This window comes from Pezoporus wallicus, unplaced genomic scaffold, assembly GCF_028554395.1.
Source record: "Pezoporus wallicus isolate ANWC-B61680 ecotype Strahan unplaced genomic scaffold, APGP_CSIRO_Pwel_v1 contig_749, whole genome shotgun sequence".
NCBI classification, from domain to species: Eukaryota; Metazoa; Chordata; class Aves; order Psittaciformes; family Psittacidae; genus Pezoporus; species Pezoporus wallicus.
Window position 1 is genome coordinate 3,598,965 of NW_026641327.1, and position 22,980 is coordinate 3,621,944.

Genomic DNA, 22,980 nt, shown 5'->3' on the forward strand with positions numbered 1-22,980 from the left:
CTTCCTCATCTGGTACAAGCTGAAGAGCTTTTCTTCCTCATCTGGTACAACTGAATATGCAATATATTTCCTTTTGAGTTTATTCTTTATATGGTCCTTATTTTTCATAGTATCATCTTCATCTTCTGCTAGCCTCTGTTGTACACCTTGAGGAACATTGGTGCTACCTCAGTCAGCTTCAGTTTTCTGTTCTTTCTCCCTTAGCCAGTCATCCAGAGCTGTACCCTCCTCTGCTTTAAGAGATTTCTTTCTTCCTGTCCCTTGAGTGAGAAACAGGGACTCTTGGCTCCTGGAGCTGTTTCCTGGGCTAGGTGGATCATTGCACACATAGTAGCTAAGTTATGTTTTCCAGAGGACAGTTGGGAACAACTCTGGAAAGATCGGGAAAGGCCCTGCTTCTGGAACAATCCTTCAAGAGACTGTGGGAGAAGTTCCAACATGACATGTTTTTCACTAGAGTTGAAGGCAGAGGGCTAACTGGCTGGGAAAGGGCTCTGAGAGGTAGAGTGCTGGGAGAAGGTGCAGAAGCAGCTATGTTCATTCACTGTGGCTCCCCAGGGGAGGATAACTTCTTGAAGTCCTCTGCTTTCCAGGGTGTTGTGCCTGTTAGAACAGACCTGTAGCTGAAACTCATAATATGTGTCTGGATGTTTGTTCAGAGGTCTCTGCACCATGCTCCCCACTGTGGTTCCCCACAGCTTCTGGTTCCAAGAACCTACTGCAGAGGAACAGGTGCCTGCTCAGTCCTGGAAGAGTTTTCCAGGTTGGTTTCTGTATTGCTGTGTCAATGCGCTCTTCTGAAGTAATGCATGTCACTGACTGGGAGCTGCTGTGGTCGACCAACTTCTCTATAGTGCAGTAAGATTTATAACACACCCATGCTAAATATTTACTAAGTGTGAGGCTGCAGAAAGGGAAGAGCATGCAGATATATTCACTGACAAACAAAGGGTCTGAAGAAGCGTGGAAAGCTGTGACTTCATTGGCTTTAAAGGGGGTGCTGTGTTTCAGCTGTAATTAAGATTGGTGAATATGAAATTGTTACACATACACTACAATTTTTTATTTGGAATTGAAGCATATTCTGCTGGTTTTAACATTTTTAAGTTAAGACTTCAGATCAGTTTCCAGGAGTCGCTGATGAGATTCAGTCTAAGATCATGTTACAATAATGCTGCTTTTTTTTTTATTTTTTTATTTTTTTTATTTTGCAGATTGCCTTCATGACCCTGACTCTGTTTCCTATCCGACTCTTTTTTGCTGCTTTTATGATGTTGCTGGCCTGGCCTTTTGCATTCATTGCTTCAATGGGACCTGATGAGCAAGTGCTTGAAAAGCCCCTCTCCTGGTGGCGAAAGTGAGTCACTGATACGGTGAAATACTGAGAGACTCAGTATTTAGTTCGGTGGTTTGAAAAAGAGAATGTTGGAAATACCTGATATCTCTCCTACAGACCTGCTTTTCTCTTCGGAAGAAAAATATAAGAATTACTATTTAAACACTCCTTGGATGGGAAACTAAAAATACCTCAACTGTTTGATATACCAGGAGATACAAGAATTACAGGGAGAAAAACTGATCATCACTGGCCTCTTTATCAAGGATGTAGTGCAAAGCATCATTGTGGCATCCTTCAATTTCAATTATTCCTGTAATGTCAACTTCCTGTTATGAAGAGTGACACTACGGAATGTGCCCAGATTTCATATTCTAAATTGTTGTTTTAAACTGCGTCACCCCATTTACTGCTGCCCTGTGACAAATTGACAGGTGTTTATTAATAAGTCTGTGCTCATTTTGATATTGGAAAGCTGATTAAGGTAGAATGTAAGATAGTGTTCACCCATCCATGAAAACTGCCATTTGAGGAGTAAGAAAGGTGTGTATCACCTCTTTTCTGTAGAGAACTTTAAAAGAGCTGGCATTACCATCAGGGAAGCTGATTCTGTTTTGCAACACAGGAGGGAAGGAGTTTGAGAACCACAGAGACATGTCACTTTGCATTTCATTTGGAATCCTATCAGTATAATTACTAAAGGAGTAATAGGCTGCAATCAACCTTCCATAGAGTTACTTTGAAGCTTTTTAGATTGTCCCGCCTCCATTTAATCCAGTTTCTGTGTCACCCTGCTCTCCAGCCTCCAGTCCCTGTGAGTACAGCAATTTGTAGTGTTTGGTTTTGGCACTCTGTGGGCTCAAAGTAAATGCTTCTCTTTTCATGACTATCATTTAAAAAGAAAGCAAACAAAACTCCGTCAAAAAAACAAACAAACCCACCACAAAATAAACAGAAAAACACTTGAGGAGGAGATGGGGAAAAGAGAAGAAGGTAAAATATTCCCAAAGCTCCAGGGTATATTCTGTAAGCATCCCTCTGTTTGGGAATCTCTGCCCTACATTTCTGCACTGTTTTGTTTGGGTGAACTTGAACCCAGGAATCAGGGTTGTTGCATTCTAGCAATATCCTAATAGTATTTTTCAGGACTGAGTTTAATAAAGTTTTTTTTTAGTGTTACTAGAAAACATTATTAAACATGGTATAGAAGAAACTGAGCAGTCGTAGTCTGAATCAAAATTAGTTTAGTGATAAATGCCACTCTTACTGTGATTAAAACACATTAATATTCAGGTATGAATTGAAATTAAATGGCTTCTTACCTTAAAAGTGGTCTTAAACCTGCTGAGAAAGAGGAAACGGAAGTCTGTGTAGTGTTCCTGCTCTGTTTGAGCAGCATATCCTATCTGCACGTATTTCATGCTTATGAAATTTTTGTGTAAAGTTTTTCTTTTCCTTTGTTAAGGTATTCTTGTGGCAGCATAACTCTTTTTTCAACTCTTTACAGGGTAGTGGATATTTTGCTGAAAGCAATCATGAGAATGATGTGGCTTGCTGGTGGATTCCACTGGATAAGTGTAAAAGGCAGACGGGCATTGCCAGGAGAAGCAGCAATATTAACTGTGGCTCCCCATTCTTCCTACTTTGATGCCATTCCAGTAACTATGACCTTCGCCTCCATTGTGATGAAAGCAGAAAGTAAAGATATTCCTGTTTGGGGAAGTAAGTTGGTAGATAATTAATTTTTCAAGAACAATTAAAAATGATTACTTAGGAGGTTTGCTGGTTATGTATGGGAAAGCAACATTTACTTTTTTTTTCAGGCTATAATATGTGGTGACTTTTTCACTGGTTTATTTTTAATGTCAATAGAAAGAATTGGGAGGGATATGTTTTTTGGTTTTTTTTTTCCCCTTTCTCCAAAGTTGAATCATTGTACAAAGTCAAAACAATCCTACAGAACTCATGGTTACATTCGCAGTGAAAGTGTAATATTTTAAGGGCTGACAAATAGAAAAGCAAGTGAGGATGGGGCTATGGAAGCAAAGGGTGAGGCTAGAAAGGAAGTGTGTCAAGACTTCTTTCATGGTGCAAGTCAGGGCACCATCCCAGAAACGTGTTTTAGGAATGTTGTCTGCTCTCAATGGTGCCTTGTCTTGAGGGAGGGCTGCTAATCCTTCATGCATCAATAAGCTTGCTTTAGGCATGGTGTGAGAGATGAGCAAGAGCGGATTATTGTACACTCAGATTTAGTCACAAGAAATGCAGATGCCCAGGTCAGTAGTGTTTGAATACTATCTTTGGAATTGTCAGTGTAGATTGTTGCAAAGGCTCAAGAGAGGCCTGTGATTTTTGGTACAGTTGTGCCAAAAATGTGTAAGCTTTTAGCCTTGTAGGCTTCTAATGAAAGCCTATGTGGAAACATTTTGGAGAAATCCACCATGTTGTATTGTGGGACCATCAGGGTTGAAAGGATCCTCCTGTGTCCCATTATGTAGATTTTAAGGGTAGTATAAAAAGGACAAAAGTTCTTACTTCGGCCTTGGGTAGGTACTGTTTAAAAGTCTAAATAAAAGCTTTGATTAACCTTGCAACTAAGTGGAATCAGGCTGTTGGTATTGACATCCTCCTAAAATTTCATTAAACAGTATAGTTTTAAGGACAGGTTCAAAACCAGAAGCTGAGACATGGTCACATATGGTGAGTGGTTACACCTGGAAGCTTTATGTGTGGAATCTCTTGGTACAAAGGTCTCTTTGCATTAGGTGAAATTCAGGCTAGAACAGTTTAGTGAAATTTCGTGGCAGTGAAAACTCTGTGTAAAAATGAATAGATCCTTTTAACAAGAAGCATGTAGGCATGAATAAATACAAATGCCTGCAAATAAGCATAGTGTGAAAACAACATGAAATTAAACTCTTCCTACTTAAAGAAGATACTGTTATGAGATGGTATGTTGACACTCCTGTACAGTGTAGGTGTGCCCTGGCCAACTTGGGCTCGGAGGAGCAGTCCAGCCATAAAAGCAGGGGCAGATTTATCTTCTTCCCCCCCAACTCAACTGACTGTTTAATAATTGCTAGCTTAGCAAAATAAAGTAGTCCATGTGGAGCTCTCCTTTGCTTGCAGCTGTTTGGAGGACGCAAGGTAAATGAGGTAGCTCCAGGCCATGTTGTGTTACTGAAATATGACAAAATGGCAGAGTAGCATTTGATATAATGCTATAATAGCTGCTTAACTATCCCATGTAATAGATTCGGTGGGGACTAGTAGGAAAATCTGAGGAGGATCTGTAGGGACATGCAGGTTGTAGTTACACTCAATGTAGCACAAATGATGTGTATTGAGTAGTTCAAATTTCCCATATGCCTAATTCAATTGAGTCCTTTAAAACTTAACTTAGAAGTCTAGACTTAAAATAAATTAAAAAAAAAACTTAATTTTGTCCATGTATGACTAAAACTAGTTACAGAAAAACAGAAAACCCAGAAAACTGCACACAGTGAATCGATGGAATATTACCAGAATATAGAGTACATCCAAGTAAATGAGTGTTTTGTCCTGTGTAGCTGCATTCACTTTATGTCAGGCAGCCACAAAAATTATGTGGTCCCTTATGAGGTGTTTAGAAAAATGCCACAAAGGTGAGGGTATGGCAAACATTATAGCTGGAATTTGGAGTTCGAAAACATTAGGGTTTGTTTTTTTTTTTTGGTTTAGAGCAGTGCTTTTTTTATGAGCAGCATTGATTACAGCAGTTAGTGTTACTAAAATAAATAGACCTTAACAGAAAGGTGAGTAATGACTGTAGTGACTACTTGGGCTTAAAATTTAGTGAAAGCTGTCCATGGAGTCAAGTTGAGATATTATCTTTTACTGCTTAAAAGAAGATTTCTGTGAAGCAGTTGGTACTGACCATCCTCTCCTCCTTTGATCTAGTATTTTAATTCCAGTGTACTTATTTACACTTCACACACACACACACAAAATACATTTCATGCAATTGGGCCAGTGGTTTTTCTCTTTATGCTATCTGTGAGAAGGTGGTCATGTTTTTCTTGGGGTAGACATTCATCTAGAACTTCCCCCACAGTGGTCAGAATTGTTTTATGTTCTTCATTTTTGTAAATCTTGCAAACTTGTTGTAGCATATCCAGTGAAGTCTTGGAGCCAGCCATTGATAATTTTAACCTTGTGATTTCTTGATTGAGTCTCGTTTCGTTAATGGTCATTCAGAATCTTCTGGGGAATTTTGGATAAAATACATTCGTTTAACTCTTAGAAGAATTCAGCATATAAAAAATGTAACAGTGGAAGATATCCGAAGATAATTTCCATGGATGAGGACTTTAAGTGGAGAGTAGATCTTCATCAAGGCTATCCAAACATGAGGTAGACGAGTTGCCTTTTTGATGTAATGGCAACATTTATCAAGACACTGTACACTGTGTGCCAGAGGGATCAGGTACTATAACAGGCACAAAAAGATCTGATTGTGAATTGGTTACCAAGATTGGTTTCAAAAGTATTTTAATAGGTTTCTGGAGCAGCTGCCTGTGTTATTTTTGTTGTACCCTTAGTTTGCCAGTCATGGAATATTAAGCTTTTGAGCTGGTTTTAAGTCCAGTTGATTGAAAGCCTGTTTTTCATGGAAGTATTCACAAGTGTGTTTGAGTATTCTTGTGCTTTCTGACTTAAAAGGCAGCTCTCCTGGACCACAGAGGCCAATTTTGGAAGCAGACTTAAGTCTTGTGACTTTTTCAGACAACTTCGTTCATGGGGGGGGGGGAGAAAAACCATATTAAAAAATGCTCTTTTGATCTGATGGGGGAGTTATGACTTCTGCAATTAGTGTCAGTAGTAAAGAAAATGGAGAATGCGAGAACAGACAGAGCACATCACCACAATGTTGAAGAAGGACATGTATGTATTCTACACAATTACTTTCCAGAGTTTTGATAGGTTGGAGATGTGAAGTTCACTGCACCACTTTAATGTAAAGTGTGCAGCCCAACAAAGATGACATTCAGGAATCCATTGCGCTTTACATTGGCTGAACAAGTTAGATCAGTTCTTTCATCAGCATAGGTCCTTAAACTTTCCTGTTTTGTCTTCTGGACCCCATGTCAAGCCAGGACAAACTATTTGCATAATTTCTGGATAGTTACACTTCACTATCTTTTTGGCTGGTAAAGCAACCTGGGTAAAAGTTACTTTTCATTGCTCAAGTGGTTGGTGCTACTGCAGAAATACTTCAATAAGAAGGAAAAAGGATTTGTCTGACAAAATCCCCATGAAATCAAATTTACTGACAACTTTTGTGATTCAGACCACATCTTCAGTGGTCTGACTTTTTAAAAACTAACTTTAAGGTGATGTGCTTGAAGTTTAAATCAGCTTCTTGACATCTGTAACTTCACCCTCTGAAAAAAGAGAGGAACCTTGGTACCTGTGAAATGAATGGGGGATATGTTAGCTTAAATGTATAAATGGCAAAGAGGTCATTTGTACTTGGCAGAATATGGAAGCGCTACAGAGGAAATGGGGAGAATCATACTGCGATGTAAAACCTATCAGTTCTTTTGTGGGTGTTTTTTTTCCCACATCTCCCACATTTTTTTGTTCAAGCTCACCTTCTGAAAGTGTTTTATAAGCATTTCTAGAGAATCATACTAAAATACAAGAAATAAGTAACTCAGAATTATTTATGCTGTGGTAGCTGGGTATGTTTTCCTCTTGGAACTTAAAATATGCCAAATTCTTTACTCATCACTTCTGTATGCAGACTAATCCTCCAGCCGTCCACCCCGTTCATGCTGGCTTCATAGGTTGCCATCTCAGTGTATCAGAGGAATGTAGGTGATGGGGTTTTGTGTTTTTGGGAGAGGCCAAGAGAAAGCTTCATGTTCAGCTGTCACTCTGATTCTACAGTAGTGAAGATGTAACTGCTTATTACTCAAAAATGTGTGTATGGGTACGTTTTAGTACTGTATTCAGTGCCACGGTACCATTCTGTTGCTTTGTGTTCTCTGATACCTTATAGACCAGTGGTGGTGGTGCCAGTGTAGCTTTACTCTATGACTGTAACTGTCCAGCATAATTTAAATGGTTTATTGCAGTACTTTTTTATATAAATAGCACTTCATGTCTTGATTTGAAATGAGGTTTCCTCACCCTCATTTGCCTGGAAATAGGTGAAATACCTCCTCCCCCTTATCCTCCCAACCCCATTATTCTGAGAAGTCCATTGACAGCAATTGTATGTGTTCAGCTCATCGGAAAGGAACAGTTTTTGCTTATGCATCAGCTGGTGCTTGAGATGATTGCATGGGAGTTACTGTTCTGAAATCAGTTGGAGCTGCCACCCTGCAATTAATTAAAGCAATATTGAATTTTTGCAGGCTCCTTTAAAACATGCTGTTTCATGCTAGAGCAACTTTCTGTTGGTTAGTGTATCTGGCATTCTGGCTGCCCTGCAAGGCAGAGGTTTTGATGAATTACTGGTGGTACTGTTTAAATTGCGGGCACCTGCCTAAGAAGGTGAAGTACAGTGTTTCACCTGTCTTCAGGAGCACTTGTAATGAGCTGAAACAGGGGATGAGAGTGACTACATCAAGTAGGACTGACAGTGCTAGAGAAAAATGACACTGGCAAAGTCAATTTTGTGAATTGAGGGTTTTTCTGCCCACTAGAATTTATAGTTTAAGGATGGTCACTTAAATTGTCAAGCAGAGAAGGTTAAGATTATGTTCTATTTATTAAGCATATTGCACAGTTTTGCTTGTTTCCTTTAGTAGCTCAGTATGCCAGCTGTCTGAAGTGTTTTCATGCATGCTGCTTTTTGCTCCTGGTCTGACTTTGCTCTAGTCCAGCTTATTCCTTGCCTTACATACTACTTTACAGTACTGTCTCTAGGGCTTCCTATGTTATGACTCGATTTCTGACTGCAGCCTCAGCTTGTCCACCTATTTGGTATGTTTCTCAGTTTCTCTTTACAAACTCTTGGCCCTGCTCCTGACTATTTCTTGCACAGATCAACTTGGTACAGCCTTTGAATTTTCAGATTACTGTCTTGTTTACTGAACATGAAAATACATGGTGAGAGTAAGGATCTGTGTAGCCTTATGCTCTGTTTTAAAACATGGTTATAAAAAGAGTGTATGAGGAAAGGCAAGTACAGAGTTAGCCTTTCCATGGTATGTACTTTTTCAGCTTGTTACTAATGACGTGAGAGTTTCAATGTCTTATAGGATCTTAAGTTGCTGTTTAATGCTGAGATTTTTGTCATATTTTTGGTCTGATCCTGAAGGAAGCTTAGCTTAATAGACAAGGTTTATAAATAATAAACAATATATAAAGTTTTGATGTGCTGGGCTGAAATAGTGATGGCTTCATACGTATTTGAAAGAAAGCTGATGGTTTAAAAGATAAAAGTTCTACAGGCTGTGTGAAAATAGTGTCTGAACTGGGAGAGAAGAAATGAACTTGCCTTGAAGCCTATTTTATATCATGTAACTCACCAGGCAGAACAAATCCATAGGAAACCAAGCTTTCAGTTGCCTCTTCTGTTTAAGCATACTGTAATAGTTTTTCTTTGCACTTGGGTGTGTTGCTGTTTGTGGTGGTGTCCATTTGTAAGAGAACATGCCGTGTGGTTGGTTTTTTGAGGGCTTGGTAACATTGCAGTAGCTTGCTATTTGGGAAGATTGTAAGAGTAAAGCTCCCAGGTTAACAATGCTTGCCTGCCTGGTTTTCAGATACAGATTACATTAGTTGTTAGAGACTCCGAATTGGTGAGTTGTCTATAGGCTCATGTTTTGGTCATACTGCCCTATGTAAAATCTATCTGCTTGCTTAATTTCATGTATTATAAAGAAGACTGCTTGCAGCATATCCTCAAATAATTCCAGAGCTCTGAAGCCTTTATCTTGTGCAGTCCTTGGCCTGAAGTAACCTGAATTCCATCAGATGGGCCTAATGTAAAAGAAACTTCAGGGTGAAGGCTGAGGATGTTTGAATCTTTTTTTGCTTTCCTTTTCTTGGTAATGCTGGTTTTGCTACAGAATAGTAGTTTGCAGTGGTAGGGGAAACTCAGGACTGGCATCACTAAGAAAACAAACAGGTACAGGTATTAGGAAAAAAATTCTTCACTGAAAGGGTGGTCAGGCATTGGAAGAGGCTTCCCAGGAAAGTGGTGGAATCACTGACCCTGGAAGTGGACAAAACGTGCAGGTGAGGCCCTCAGTGATGTGATTTAGTGGTGCGCATGGCAGTCCTGGGGTAAAGGTTGGACTTGAACATCTTTAAGGTCTTTTCCAACCTGGTTGATTCTGTGGTTCTATGAAACAAAGTATGATTTCTTTCACATATTTTATCCCTTGTCCTGTTTTTGGTTTGCTTTGTTTTTTTGTATATGGTGGTTTTGGGTTTGTTTTTTTTTTTTTGTTTTGTTTTGTTTTACCTTCCCACAGCAGGAACCCCAGCTGACCCATGATGATTTTTGCTCCCCTAGCGAGCATTGTTCTATGGATACCATATAAGAACGGGCATGTAGGGAAAAGTGCAAGAACATGGTAACTTTTCTCTGATACACTATCTCCTAAGCTTCAGCAGCCTGTGGGATAAAAGCAGTGTTTCAGAGGTTGTCTGAATGTTTGGAACTTACTGTAAAGTGTGACAGATAGGTTTCACAGAACCACAGTAGGATTTTGATGAGTTGCTGGCTGAGCTGCCAGTGAAGTAACACCAGAACCAGCAGCTTTTGCTGAGAACAGGACTCTAATTTCTTACACTTTTTATTCTTCACACTTTAAGCACTGCTGATCCATTAATGCAACAAGTTTATCCTTGACTAAAGAAGATTATGCAGCTTGTGTCAGTGAGCTCATCCCATGGTGGCTGGAAAAATAAAAGCTGTATTTTATTTCTTTTTTTTTAGGCAAATAGAATAGTTAATTATTTAGTGACTCTTGAACCTTTGAATGTATTTACAAGACACAAAAATGATAAAAAGGTATTTGAAGACAACCTGCTTAAATAAAAGCATGAAGTAGTATACTTGAAGATGCTTCCCTTGTAGTGCTTTCTGACACTGTGAAAGAGTTGTATATGATATTTATTTTCTAAGTGGGCCTTGGTGTCCTTGTGACAGATTTGCATGGAGAGCATATTGTAGATTGATTTCTGATTCTTGTTCATGCTCGTTTTGTGTCTCGCTGTATATAAGAGGTTTCCCACCAAGCCAAGAAGAGTATGCCAGATACCTAGTATGAGGAACAGGCATGCAGGTGACATCTTAGGAAAGAAGCATGCTTTTTTTTTTTTTTTTGATGATGCTGATTTCAAAACGGTAACTGTATCTGGAGTATCTCTGGTGTATCTTCAGTGAATTTGAGCTGTCATAGAAGACAAAAGCTCTAAAGACAGCGGGAGTTTGATTCAGAGAATGTGTTTTGGAAGCACTTGCATAGAGACATACTTTGCTGCGTTGGGAGTGTCTATAGATTTTTGTGACTTTTGTAGTAGAAGGAAACGGCCTATAGTCAGGCACAGCTGATTTGTTGCAAAAACCTACGCATAATATGTACAATCATATTTTAAATTATCTGTGATGTATGTGTATTGTTCTATTAAAACTTGACCAAGTAGAAATTGCCAGAATTATGAAAACGGTTTTCCTTACAGGAGTTTATGAAAATGTCTCAATAAAATGGCAGTAATTCAGCTGAGTATTTCAGTTTGCAGTGTAATGTAGTAAAGTTGTTATGTACTTGTACCAAAAGGTTATGTACTTGTTCAGAGGACTACTGGGAGGGGAGGAAATATTTTTCAAACAAAGGGGAAATAAAGGCTGGTTTTGTTTTCCTTCCTCTTCAGCTCTAATCAGATACATCCGACCAGTGTTTGTATCTCGGTCAGACCAGGATTCTCGCAGGAAAACTGTTGAAGAAATAAAGAGGCGTGCTCAGTCTGGTGGTAAATGGCCACAGGTACTGTATACTACTACTGTGTGACAGATGGAATTTGGTATTTCCAGGCTTTGGATATGCAGTTTACATTTTAACTTGTGGGAGGCTTTAGATGGTTTGTGAGGGATAGGATTTCCACACCCCACCCCATCCTTTCTAGAAGATAGAAGATTCTTATCTATACAAAACACTGCCATCTCATTGCAGTATGTTTCAAGGGGATACTGGCTGGTAAGTACATGGACAAACAGCTCTAAGTCATTCTAAAGCTGCTGTCATATGGTAAGTTCTCTAAGAAGAAAGTAGTCAGGTGCTCAGGAGAATACCTGGGGGAGTATTGTGTGTTCTGACCATTCTCGGGATTTTGGCATACTGTCATTTTTGGAGATGTGATACTGTCCAAGACAGCACAAGCAATTAAGATGTTCCAATAACTGGTATACACCTCTGTTAGCAATGCATTCATCATGTGGTCCAAAATAAGTGGCTTGGAGCTATTTTTGTTTTGAAGCATTCTTTCTGTAAATTTTTGAGATAAAGATACAGGATGACTGTCATAGCAACTGTCATACTGGACTGCAGAAATACTGTAAACAGTATTAAAAGTTATAAACAGTGTGACAAAAAGGTGATATGTAGCTTTCACATCATGACTTTCAATAGATTTCAAAGCAGATAATCTTACTTTTACAGATGAAGAAACTGTGTTGCAGAACTGAAGTGGTTTGCAGAATATCTATCAAGCTAGGGCAATAAAACTAGTATTGTTAATTCTAGTTCATTACTTTGTCCCCCTGTAATGTATATTTCCTTTAAATGTCTTTTTCTTCACAAAATTTCAGCAGTTCTTGGCTTTTTGCTGTCCAAAACTTTTTCCATTTTTTTCTTTCCTTTTTTTTTTTTTTTTTTTTTTTTTGCAGTCTACCCTCTGAATTCAGTTCAAACTGTTAGAATTCTGTTTAGGTATTTTCAGCCTTTGTCATTCTGACGCCTGTGCACATACCAAGTAGTAAAAGCAAAAAGAATGTAAGTCTTCCTTTTCTTACCCTGTAAGCAGGTAGCCTGGGAGAAGGAATTTTGTTTTGGTGCAGAACAGATTATGCTATTTTGAGCAGCACCAAAATCTCTTGTGAAAGTTCTCTTGGTCTCACAAATGTTTCTGGTCACTATCAGTGTTCCAATTGAATAGAATTATTATCAGAGGTCAAGAAAGAGGCGAAAATCACAAATAAAGAAAGTGTTTCTGCTATTAAGAGAAAACTTTGACTTCTTCGTTGAGCACTATTTTTTTTAAATCTGAACTGTTTTGCTATGAAACTTTTTTACTGTACTCAGTTAATGTTAGCTTTGAAAAGATGTGTTTATAAATAAATCCACACTGAAATAGTTCTTAAAAGTCAATTTTTCTTTTACTTCAAGATAATGATATTCCCAGAGGGCACTTGCACAAACCGATCCTGTCTAATTACATTCAAGCCTGGTAGGTATGATACTCATTTTGCTGTTCTCTACAGAATGTTCTTGTATCTTCATTTTCTGAAGTACCACTTGCATTGTAATTTTCTTGCTGTTGCAGAAGTTGAGTTAAAAATCTTGCAGTAGGGTAGAATGGGAATAGAAATTTTATGATGCTAGGAAAGGATTGAGTTCCACTGTTGACCAAACCAGGTAATTCAGATTTATTTTTTTTTTTTCTTGGCTTCTGAGATGCATATGAGCTGGAGGAGTAATGTTTCTTACTGGGATTTTGTTTGTGGTTGTCTTTTTTTCTTTCTCTTGCCCCCTCCATTTCCTATTTTGGGTCTGTCATGCAGCATTAAAATATGCTATAAAGCTTAAGGTATCAGTGTGTATCTATTTCAGGCTGCTGCAGCATTTGTTGCTGTGTTGTATGTGGTTGATTCCTCTCATTCTTCTGCTGAGCTGCATTCTGGTGAGGAAGGCATAAGAGTCTTGCCAGTATACCGCTGTTACAGAGGCTATCATTTCTTATAATATTTTTTTAACTTAACATTCATAGTCTAAGCTCTTTCCATTTAGAGGGTATAACTCTGAACATTGTTGCAGGTGTAAACTGCAGTTGCAACAGGGAGACATGCCAATACTGTAGAGAACCACCAATGTTTAATGTAAGCTTGACTTTATGAAGTAGGTAGGGAGATGGCGAATAAGGAGACTGCAGTGAGCAACGCAGTTGTGAATGTTTGGTTGTTTTTTTTTTTAACTTTTCTGAGGTTTCTGCCTAGCTCATTGTGTTCTGGTCTTACTGTGCGTCTTGTATTTTGTGGTGTTTACAACTTGCATATCACTATTAGAATATCATGTGATGAGTCAACGTTGTGATTCCTTGGACTGATTCATTTGGCTGAAGGAATCTCAGTGTTGTCTCCTGAACAAATATTCAAAAAGCTTTTCTTCCTCCCCACTCAGCTCTCGTCTGTTTGAGATGAACGTGTGGTGGTTAGGAGAACATTCTCTTTTTTTGCTTTTTACGCTCCCTCTGTATTGCTCTCCACCTGAATCCTGGCCATGCTTTGAAAAACGGCCTGAATCCTTCATTAAAGCCCAGATTTCACACCTTCCCTCTGTGCCTTTATGCCTCAATCTCCATTCTTCCTCTCTACTCTTCCTTTTCCTTTGGTCTAGTACTTACTGCTTTCTGCGCCTTGACTGTCTCACTTTTCCTACTGGAACCTGCTTCTGTATCCATCCAGCCTCTCAGGAATTCTTTGGGCCAAAATTTCTCACATCAAATTACTTCAGCTCTCTATTCAAGTAAATTCCATCACAGTGCCTTTCCCCATTCTCCTCATGTGGCCTACACTCCTTGCTCTTACCTACAAAGTGTTTTGGTTTTGTATTTGTACAAGCTAGTCGTACATGGCAAGCTAGTCAAGTTTTGTTTCAGTGGTGGTGGTGTCATCTGCCATTCAGATTTTGTCATCTTCAGATTCTTTCAAAAGTTGCTTAGGCTGTTGTTTTTGGAGACTGAATAGAAAGTACCACTGGGCCAAGAACCAAATCTCTGCGGGATCTCATTCAGACAACCTTAGTTTAAAGATGTTTATACTACATTAACAGTTGCTTCTTTTAGGTCTGGCCAATTATTTTGTAAAGCAAATGTAATGCTAAGAATGCAGTGTAATTCCATTGTTTGTTTCTTTTTTAATCAAAATATTAGGCATAACTTAGTAAATTGCTTCGATTTATATAGTTTTCAGTGCAGCTGTCTTTAATTGTTTTCATGAGGAAAAGATCATAAGAGAAATCTTGAGCAAGAGACCTACCATTCTTACCCACTCTTTATGCTAGAAACCAAGTAAATGGCACTTACGGATTGTGTGCTACTTATTTATCAGAACTGTAATTTTCATATGAAATGAAGTGATACTAGGGTACAATAGTTGTAGTTCAATACTTTCTATTAGATTTTTCTAACTAACTAGTGACAGAAGTTACATTAATTTTGTTATTTCAGAGGTGATAAATTTCCTATAAATTGATGTTGCTCAGCTAAAAATAGAACGCTGCTTTTCAATATGAAAGCTTAGGTGCTTCACCAATAACTGCTGTTGACCACGTGGAATCTATCGACTTAACTATCTTGCACATGCTCATATTTATTTTTTTTTAATCATCTATGAATCTGAGTTTGGTACTGGGCTTTGACTTGTGTACATGACAAATTGTGAAAGTGGTAGAGGATAAATTAGAAAATATAAGCAAGCATTCTTTATTATTTATCTGCTGAAAAGATGCATTGTCATTCTCCAGTGCTTGCTTTTTAGATTACTTTTAAGGCTACTTTCAGATCTTATTTTTTCCAATATCAACTCATTTCTGTGCATATCAGTTCATTAATTGTATACTTTTTTTTTTCTGCAATAAACTTCTGTACCAAAATGCACTGTACAGTGATTGTGTGATATTTGCCTTCTAGGAGCGTTCATTCCTGGAGTTCCGGTACAGCCAGTGGTTTTACGTTATCCAAACAAACTGGTAAGTTCAGTTGGAAACATGGGGCATTTCCTCTAAGAACATTGGCACTTTTGTAATCTTTTAGGTTGGGTAAATAGGTTTAGAAATTTGAAAATCATTAATGAATGCTTATTGGCTAAATGTGCATTTGTTAAGCCTCTAGCAGTATAAATAATCTCAACTGAGACAGTTCAAATGTTTCTGCTTTTATTAGGTTGCTCCTAAATAGTGCTTTAAAAGTCATTCAGTTTGTTACAGGAAGTACTGTACAAGTGACAGAAACTGACATTTGTCTTGTCTAGGATCTGTGTTCCCATGTGCTCCCTGTACTTCAGTGTGTGCTGAAGAGTTTTCTTGATATCATTTATTGCTGGAAGATGCTTCTGCACCCCCTACCTGTGGGGGTGTTGGTCGTAAATTAATGCAACTAGCTAAATGATAATAGAGTAATATGTTGAGGAGTTCAGCACTTCCATAATGTGTCTTCTTGTCCATGCTTTGCATTTACTGTGCGCTTGGCTAAGGGATGCTAGACATTGACTAATTTGGAGTAGTCCTTCAATATAAATCAGATTCGGGTAAAATGCAAATTATAGTGTGTATTTAATAATATATAAATTGATTTTTACAAATGCTTTTAAAGATATAGGCTAACAAATTAAGACAAAGCTCACTTTACCAACTTCAAGAACAAGCCTACAGGAAAGCAGAGAAGAGCTTTATATTGTGGTTTTTGTTTTGGGTTGGTTGTTTGTTTTTTTTTTAATTATTATTCAGTTTACTTGATGTGAATACTTTCTTGTCCTACTGCAGCCAGAATCCTGTCTGTCTGCATTCCTTGGTTAATTAGAAGATGCTGCTTGGAGAACTTTGCTTGCTTTTATACTTGAAGTTTCTTTTTGAGCCCTCTTGGGCTGTTTTCACATCTAGTCTGTCTGCTTCAAAAATAGAACTTATTTAGGAGAGGGTGGGAGAAGCGTCAGAAGTAAAATAAGGACTACCTTGGCCGATGCCTGTCGCATCAGATCTCTGACTAGCCCTTTAACCCCTTGATCTAGGAAGGATTTCCGCTCCTCTTGGTACCTGTAGCACTTAAAAGTGGTTCCAACCATTGTTCTTTCTTTCACTTTAAAGTTTGGTATAAGACACATCCTTGGTTAAAAAAGTAAAGAATCTAAGCAAAGGTAGTTTACATAGAGCACTGTTAGCTCTTGACTGAGACATGGTGTGATGGCAGTCAACTAGTTTGCAGTGACAAAGCCCAAAATTATCTTTGTGGATGCTGTGACAAGAATAGCTGCCTGTTATGCTTGCATAGTATGAAGTGTGTTTTAACAAGTTGCCTGGGACTTCTCATTACATAATTGTTTTATTTTCAGGAAGAAAAATTCTTTTAGAAAAGAATGTTTATTGCACTGGCAGTTTAAGTTGCAAATGTGCACATGCCTGATATCATACTTCACTGAAAGTAACATGGTATATTAGCGTAAAACATTTTATAACAATATAAAACTATCAAATGTTAAAGTCTTCAGAAATCCATTTTCATACTGAAATGTCCTTATTGCCTGTAGTACTTAATATGCAATGTTTCAGCTAATAATAAATATTCCTAATGTTCTATTAACAGAGATGGTCAGCTTTTTACATTGAAGTAAAACAGTATAAGTTTTAATGAAATTTTCCATTTTTTTTATATTACTGCAAAATGTCATAAAACAAACTCTAAATATTTATATAGATATCCGTCAGAGTTGGCCTGAATCTGTGCATGGAACTTTACTTTTTCCTACCACTTTTGATTGCTTTAAAACACTTAGTTTTCAGTGCCTTACAGAATCTTTTAACCTCCTACAGTCTGCTTCCACTAAGCACTAATGAGGGAGGGATAATTGCTATTAATGTTTGATTTTTAGATTAGCTTGGGTGGGCTGAAGAAGATTTGCAGCAAGGTTAGAAAGCGGAGGAAGGAGAAACATGATGTGATGTGTGAAGGTGAGGTTTATTTTGATTAGGGTACAGTTAAGAGTTAGATAGCGAGTAAGAGCAACAGAGTAGGGAGGAAACATTGTTTTGCATGCACTGTTGTTTTGTTTGGCCACTGCATATTATAATTTTAGGTTTATAAAGGAGTTTAAGATCTTTGCTTAGTCAGTGTATTCTGGATATGCGGTGTGTTCAGTCACCCCACTGCTTTTAGCTTGGACTGCCTGCTCTGATCCACCTCCAGAGCTCTGAGTTACAGAGTACAGTTGAGAACATTCTTGAACTTGAGTGCACCTGACTCTTTTGGGAGGCTTTTTGAGATCGGAGCCTGGGGTGAATGTAGTAGGTGTGTGATTTACATGTTGATTTCCTTGTACTCTATTCAAGAACTAGGGAAAGTACTATTGACTGGAACTTGTGGCAGAATTGGTAATGTAAATTTGGGCTTTCTCTAGAAAATAAATCTAATTCTGGTTGCCATGAAGAACTCTATAGTCAGGCTTGCCCCCTGAATACCTTTTTTCTTTGGGCTTACAACTGTTTGCAGTACATGATGCCTCTGGTCCCGTATCAATGTTTTTTTAGGAGTAGTATGTTAGTATGTTGCCCCTCTTGATGCACGAGTGGAAAGAAATTGTAAGGCTTAAAATGTTGTTTAGACATGAAATTCAAAAATTTACTTCTGTTTAGCTAGTTTGGTAGCATTTTGCCTGTTGGATGCTAGACAGTTATTACCTATAATATGATTAAAATAAATGTTCTAATGTTTCCATCCATAGGTTATACAGGAGTCATTTTGCAATTCTTTTTTACACTGGTTATCTTTGCGTCTTTCCTTCATTTGAGTTTTCTGTCAGAGTGCTGGTAATTATGAAAGGCTATCTACCTGTTTAAATATCACAGAGCCATTTTAAATGTATTTTTATATCCAGGTGTCTTCTACAGGTAACTCTGCTATTTGATAAGAGGTTTGGCAGCATCTCCTGTGCAGCTTTGGTGTACCAGGGTTGACTGAGTATACAAAACAACAGCCAATCTGCTGTTTGAAGTTTGGCACTGTTCTCAGTATCTTCTTGTGTCAAATAAAAATTATATGGAAGATGTACTTCCACACAGTTCAAAGAATTCATTGTCTAGATGCAAAAATTTCCAAGTGTACTCAGAATGCTATCAAAGTGAGTTCTATCCATAAAGATAAGCTGGTAGCTGTGATAAATATAAAAGGTATCTGAACTAAGTACAGAATATACCACTTCCCATCTTCTGCTTCCTGCTTTTTATTGTAAAAATACTGGATATTCTGGCAAGAGTCTCCTACAAAATATGTCTGCCTCTTGCAGACCAGAATCCTGTTTTCTACTATGTAGCATTTATAGCCATCACCCCTGCTGTGTCCTCAAGTTCTCAATGAGAAAAAACATGCATGTCTGATGTGACATTCACATTGGGAATTTCTTGCAGGGTTGCTGGTAAGTATGTGGCTTATTTGAGTTTGTTTTGTGAGTGGATATTTTGACTATGTTTCCAGCATAGTGACTGGAATGTGAAAATATTTGTTTGCTGTTCCGTGATCAGTTGCCCAGGCCAGGTGGTTTTCTAGAGCTGGCTTTTTGCTTTGTCTCCTTTTGCACTGTTGCAATTTGGAGACCCGAGTTGGATATGTATAGTGCTGTGGTGTTGTTCTACATAGCATATCTAGTCTCAGGTGAGAGAAATTACCACCTGTCTACATCGCCAAGATGTCAGGATTTGTAAATAAAAGCTTCTTGGGGGGGGGGGGGGGAAACGCTGTAAAACTTCTATTTTCAGTATTACCAGAGACATCAAAATTGCCAGAAACAGTTCAACAGTAAAACTGAAGACATTAAAGTTCTAAAAGATCACTGCATGGCGAAGTCTATTTTCATGCATGTATGTTGATTGCTAGATATAGAACTGTTCCTTATATTTTGGTTGACTTTAAAATAATAGTTGAAAGTCAAGATTTAAATATTTAGTAGTCCTTTACAATATTTTGACTTTACTCCAAGTTGATCTACCACATTCATCACAGTTTTCACTTTTTATGGATGCGTTGCTTTCTTTCATTTTAATTGTGACAACCTTTTGCTCTAAGTGGTACCTAAAATATGAGTTTGACTTGTTTTTTTTCAAGATCATGGCACGTGTGATCATGTAACTCTCTAAAACGGTTCTTTGTATTAGCACAGAACTGAACTAGAATAATTTCAGCAGGTTGACAGAAGTATGCCTCTGATCTTTCAGAAACTTGAATTACCAAGTCCTCATATCTTTCCGTTAGTGATTTGTACTTTTTTTTCTTTTTCAGTTGGTCAAAACAGTAGCTGGAACTTGTTTTCAGTTTTTTTTAATCCTTACTTCTACACTTAAATCTTGTCTCCCAGTATTGCAGTTTTTTCTCCATACAGTTTCTTAGTCTTAAAAATGTGATGACCTTTACTGTCATATTCCTCCTTGTCCCCTGTTATACGCTCCTTTCCAGATCGCTGTTCCCTTTTGTTATTTGCATCTTGTTCATTTCTTTTACTGCTGTTTGTCCTCTCTTAGCATACATGGTTCATCTGAGTCATATAAAAGTGGTGCTGGTTTTGCCTGAGAGTAAATTGGTGGGTTTAGATGTCTTGTACCTTTTTGATTCTTGGATCAGGCAGGTGAATACATGATGTCTGTGAGTAAAGGCAACTGGAAAAATACTGTTTGAGGTAAGACACAAAGGTCTTACTTATCCTGCTGCTCATGTCAGTTGAGCAGATTTCCTGTGAGTCATCCCCACAGGTCCAAGACTCTTCATGTTACAGCATGTTCGTATCTGTTGCTGGGAGGTCCAAGTAAAGTATAGGGACACTTGAGGGACACCCTGTTGAGCAGGGTGGGTTAGGAAAATATATATGGACAATGCATAGCAAGCAACATCCTCTTTAGAGTACATAACTTTCTTTTCCAAGGTTAACAACATTTAAGAGTCTCTGCATCTTTAACTGTTTTCTAAATATAGATATTACGTGTTTAAAAGGTAGATTACTAGGCTGATTGCTCGTAGGACTAAGAACTTTTGCAGAGGGCATTGAAGTTTCCATGAAAACCTTTTAGTCATATGTCATCAGTTATCTATAGTGTAACAAAAGTTTAAAGTGCAGTGATTAATTGCAACTATCATCCCTCTTTTCCTAGGATACAATCACATGGACATGGCAAGGGCCGGGAGCGTAAGTGGTTTGTGTTTTATTGCTTGCATCATGATCACTTTCCTTCATTAGTTCTTGTTTACATAACTTACAGGCATGTATAGTTGAGTAGTAATTCTAGTAAATTTATTCTTTGGGATAAATTTATATCTTTTATCTAGTATTCCCTAATTATCATAATATTCAGAGGAATCCAGGTATAAGCAGTCTACTTCTATGATTTTAATGGTATGCAGAATGGATTTTAGGTTTTTATTTCAAATTTTTTTAGCCAAGTACCTGAAGTGAAACAACTTGCTTCTGCTTTATGTGTTTTATTGCCTGCAAATCAATTTGGTGTCTTTCTGTATAAAATCTGTATGGCTATTGTTTTAAATTGGTGTAGTCCCATGGAAACAGTCAACCCACTCAGGGCATTTGGAGATACTTTTTCCATTACCTTGTCTGAATGTAACTTGATTTTTTAAAAACAAAATGTTATTCTAGAGGTTCTTAGCAAGTTCCTGTGATGTAAAATACTAAACGAAGCAGTTCTTGCTTGTTTTAAAAAACTATTTTTAGCTTTATTTTCATGTTGGGGTTGAAGTTCTGAAATGTTTAGATGAAGATCAAACCAAGAAATTTTGAACCTTAAGTAAATGGGAGTTGAATTGCATGGTTAATGGCTTGCCATTAGCCTCCTCCTGGGGAAATGTTGTTTTGAATGTCCCACCTGATATCCTATACTTTAGTACTAATGAGGAAAATTAGCCAAGATTCATATAACTTAGAATTAGGTGCTAATTAATTTTGCACCTTCAGGTGGACTGGTAACCAGATCTAATTAAGGACATGTCTACATTAAGGTGAACAGAGGGCTGGAGCACCTCTCCTGTGAAGATAGGCTGAGAGAGTTGGGGTTGTTCAGCCTGGATAAGTAAGGGCTCAGTGAAGGTATAGAGCAGCCTTCAGTACCTGAAGGAGGCCTACAAGAAATCTGGAGAGGGGCTTTTTATAAGGGCCTGTAGTGATAGGACAAGGGGAAATAGCTTTATACTGAAAGCAAGGAGATTTAGATTAGATGCTAGGAAGAAATTCTTCACTATGAGGGTGGTGACGCACTGGCACGGGCTGCCAAGAGAAGCTGTGGCTTTCCTATCCCTGGCAGTTCAAGGCCAGGTTGAAAAGGGCTTGGAGCAAACTGGTCTAGTGGAAGGTATCCCTGCCTGTATCAGAGGGGTTGGAACTGGGTAAACTTTAAGGTGATTTCCAACCCAAACCATTCTGTGATTCTATGATTTGGAAACTTGAGGAGATCATTGATCACTTTCAAAGGTTCCGCTTTCAATTAAATTGTAACATTAGAAGTAGATGAATCCGTGATGACGTCTAAAGTAGGTGCTACAGTATTTGCTGCATGCAGGGATTTCTGTTCTCAGTGAGCTCCTACCTCTTCCCTTGCATTTGCATTGCAGTTCATCTAGCAAATTAATGCAGCCAGAGGGGAGAAAGGTGAATAGCTTATGTCCAGCTAGTGTCCTACCTGAGGAGTCAAGAACACAAGGAGAAGGAAGAGGGAAGGAAATTGTAGGTTTGTTGCCTCAGATCACTTTAATGTACAAAACACTCGGAAGTGCTGAACTCTGTTAGTAATGTTAAATTAAAAATCTGAGGTGTGTGATGTTACGCAAATTTACTGGGTCAGTTTAAATTACAGCTTTATTTAATTAGGATTAATCCTCCTGAGTGACCTAAAATGTGTTTCTGATGTCTTGACAGAAAATACTGTTAAGACTGATGCAGTCTTCACTTCCTCAGCAAATGCCTCTCTTCCTCTGTCACAGTGTTAGCCAAAATTTAATCAGGGAATGTTGCTGTATTCAGGAGTATTTTGTTTCTTCAGAAGTGGTGTAGCCTCAAAAATGGATTGAGAACTTGGAAACTTAAGTCACTTTCTTCCATTTATGGAAAGTAATGTTTTTACTGGTTTGACAGATTGACTGTGACTCCACCTTGAAAACACAGATTGACTATAGCATACAACTTTTTTTTTTTCCTACATAAGACTTGAGTTGGATACAGGTTCTGTCAGTTTTTAAATTGATATTTAAATTTTAAGGTTCAATCTTTGAGGATTACAGAAGTTGACAGAAGACTTCACTTGTAACTTACTGGGGTTTTTTAATGTTCTTGGACAAGGTTTAGAAACCACATTTACACATGTCCTGTCAGTGATATAAACTTCAAATCACAAGTTCCATTCTTGTTTTTTCCCCTTTTCTTTGCTTTAATGTTTTGGAAGTTCAGTGGGAAACAAGGGATAAAAAACATGTTGCAGCCCTGAATGAGCTGGTAGCAAAATGAGTAGGGTGTTGCTTCTAGGAACTGCACTTTATCTCTACTTAAGAGGATTTTGACTAGCCCTCACCTCATAATGATTGATTGCTCTAACTACCCACATACTGTATAAACTGTTGCTACTAACACTGCTCCCTAAGTTAGGTTTGCTATGATTTGATTCTTACTG

General features: G+C 38.0%; 1 protein-coding gene across 3 annotated transcripts in view; it reads left to right on the forward strand.

Moving 5' to 3' along the window:
- The window catches only part of LPCAT1 (lysophosphatidylcholine acyltransferase 1), a 60,210-nt gene that overhangs the window by 5,687 nt on the left and 31,543 nt on the right, over positions 1–22,980 (forward strand). For all 3 annotated transcript variants that reach the window (XM_057423063.1, XM_057423064.1, XM_057423065.1), the window contains exons 2-7: positions 1,215–1,357; positions 2,844–3,058; positions 11,213–11,325; positions 12,724–12,784; positions 15,245–15,303; positions 20,461–20,495. In XM_057423063.1, coding sequence (XP_057279046.1) covers positions 1,215–1,357; positions 2,844–3,058; positions 11,213–11,325; positions 12,724–12,784; positions 15,245–15,303; positions 20,461–20,495 — 626 coding nt within the window. The remainder of the gene's footprint in view (positions 1–1,214; positions 1,358–2,843; positions 3,059–11,212; positions 11,326–12,723; positions 12,785–15,244; positions 15,304–20,460; positions 20,496–22,980) is intronic.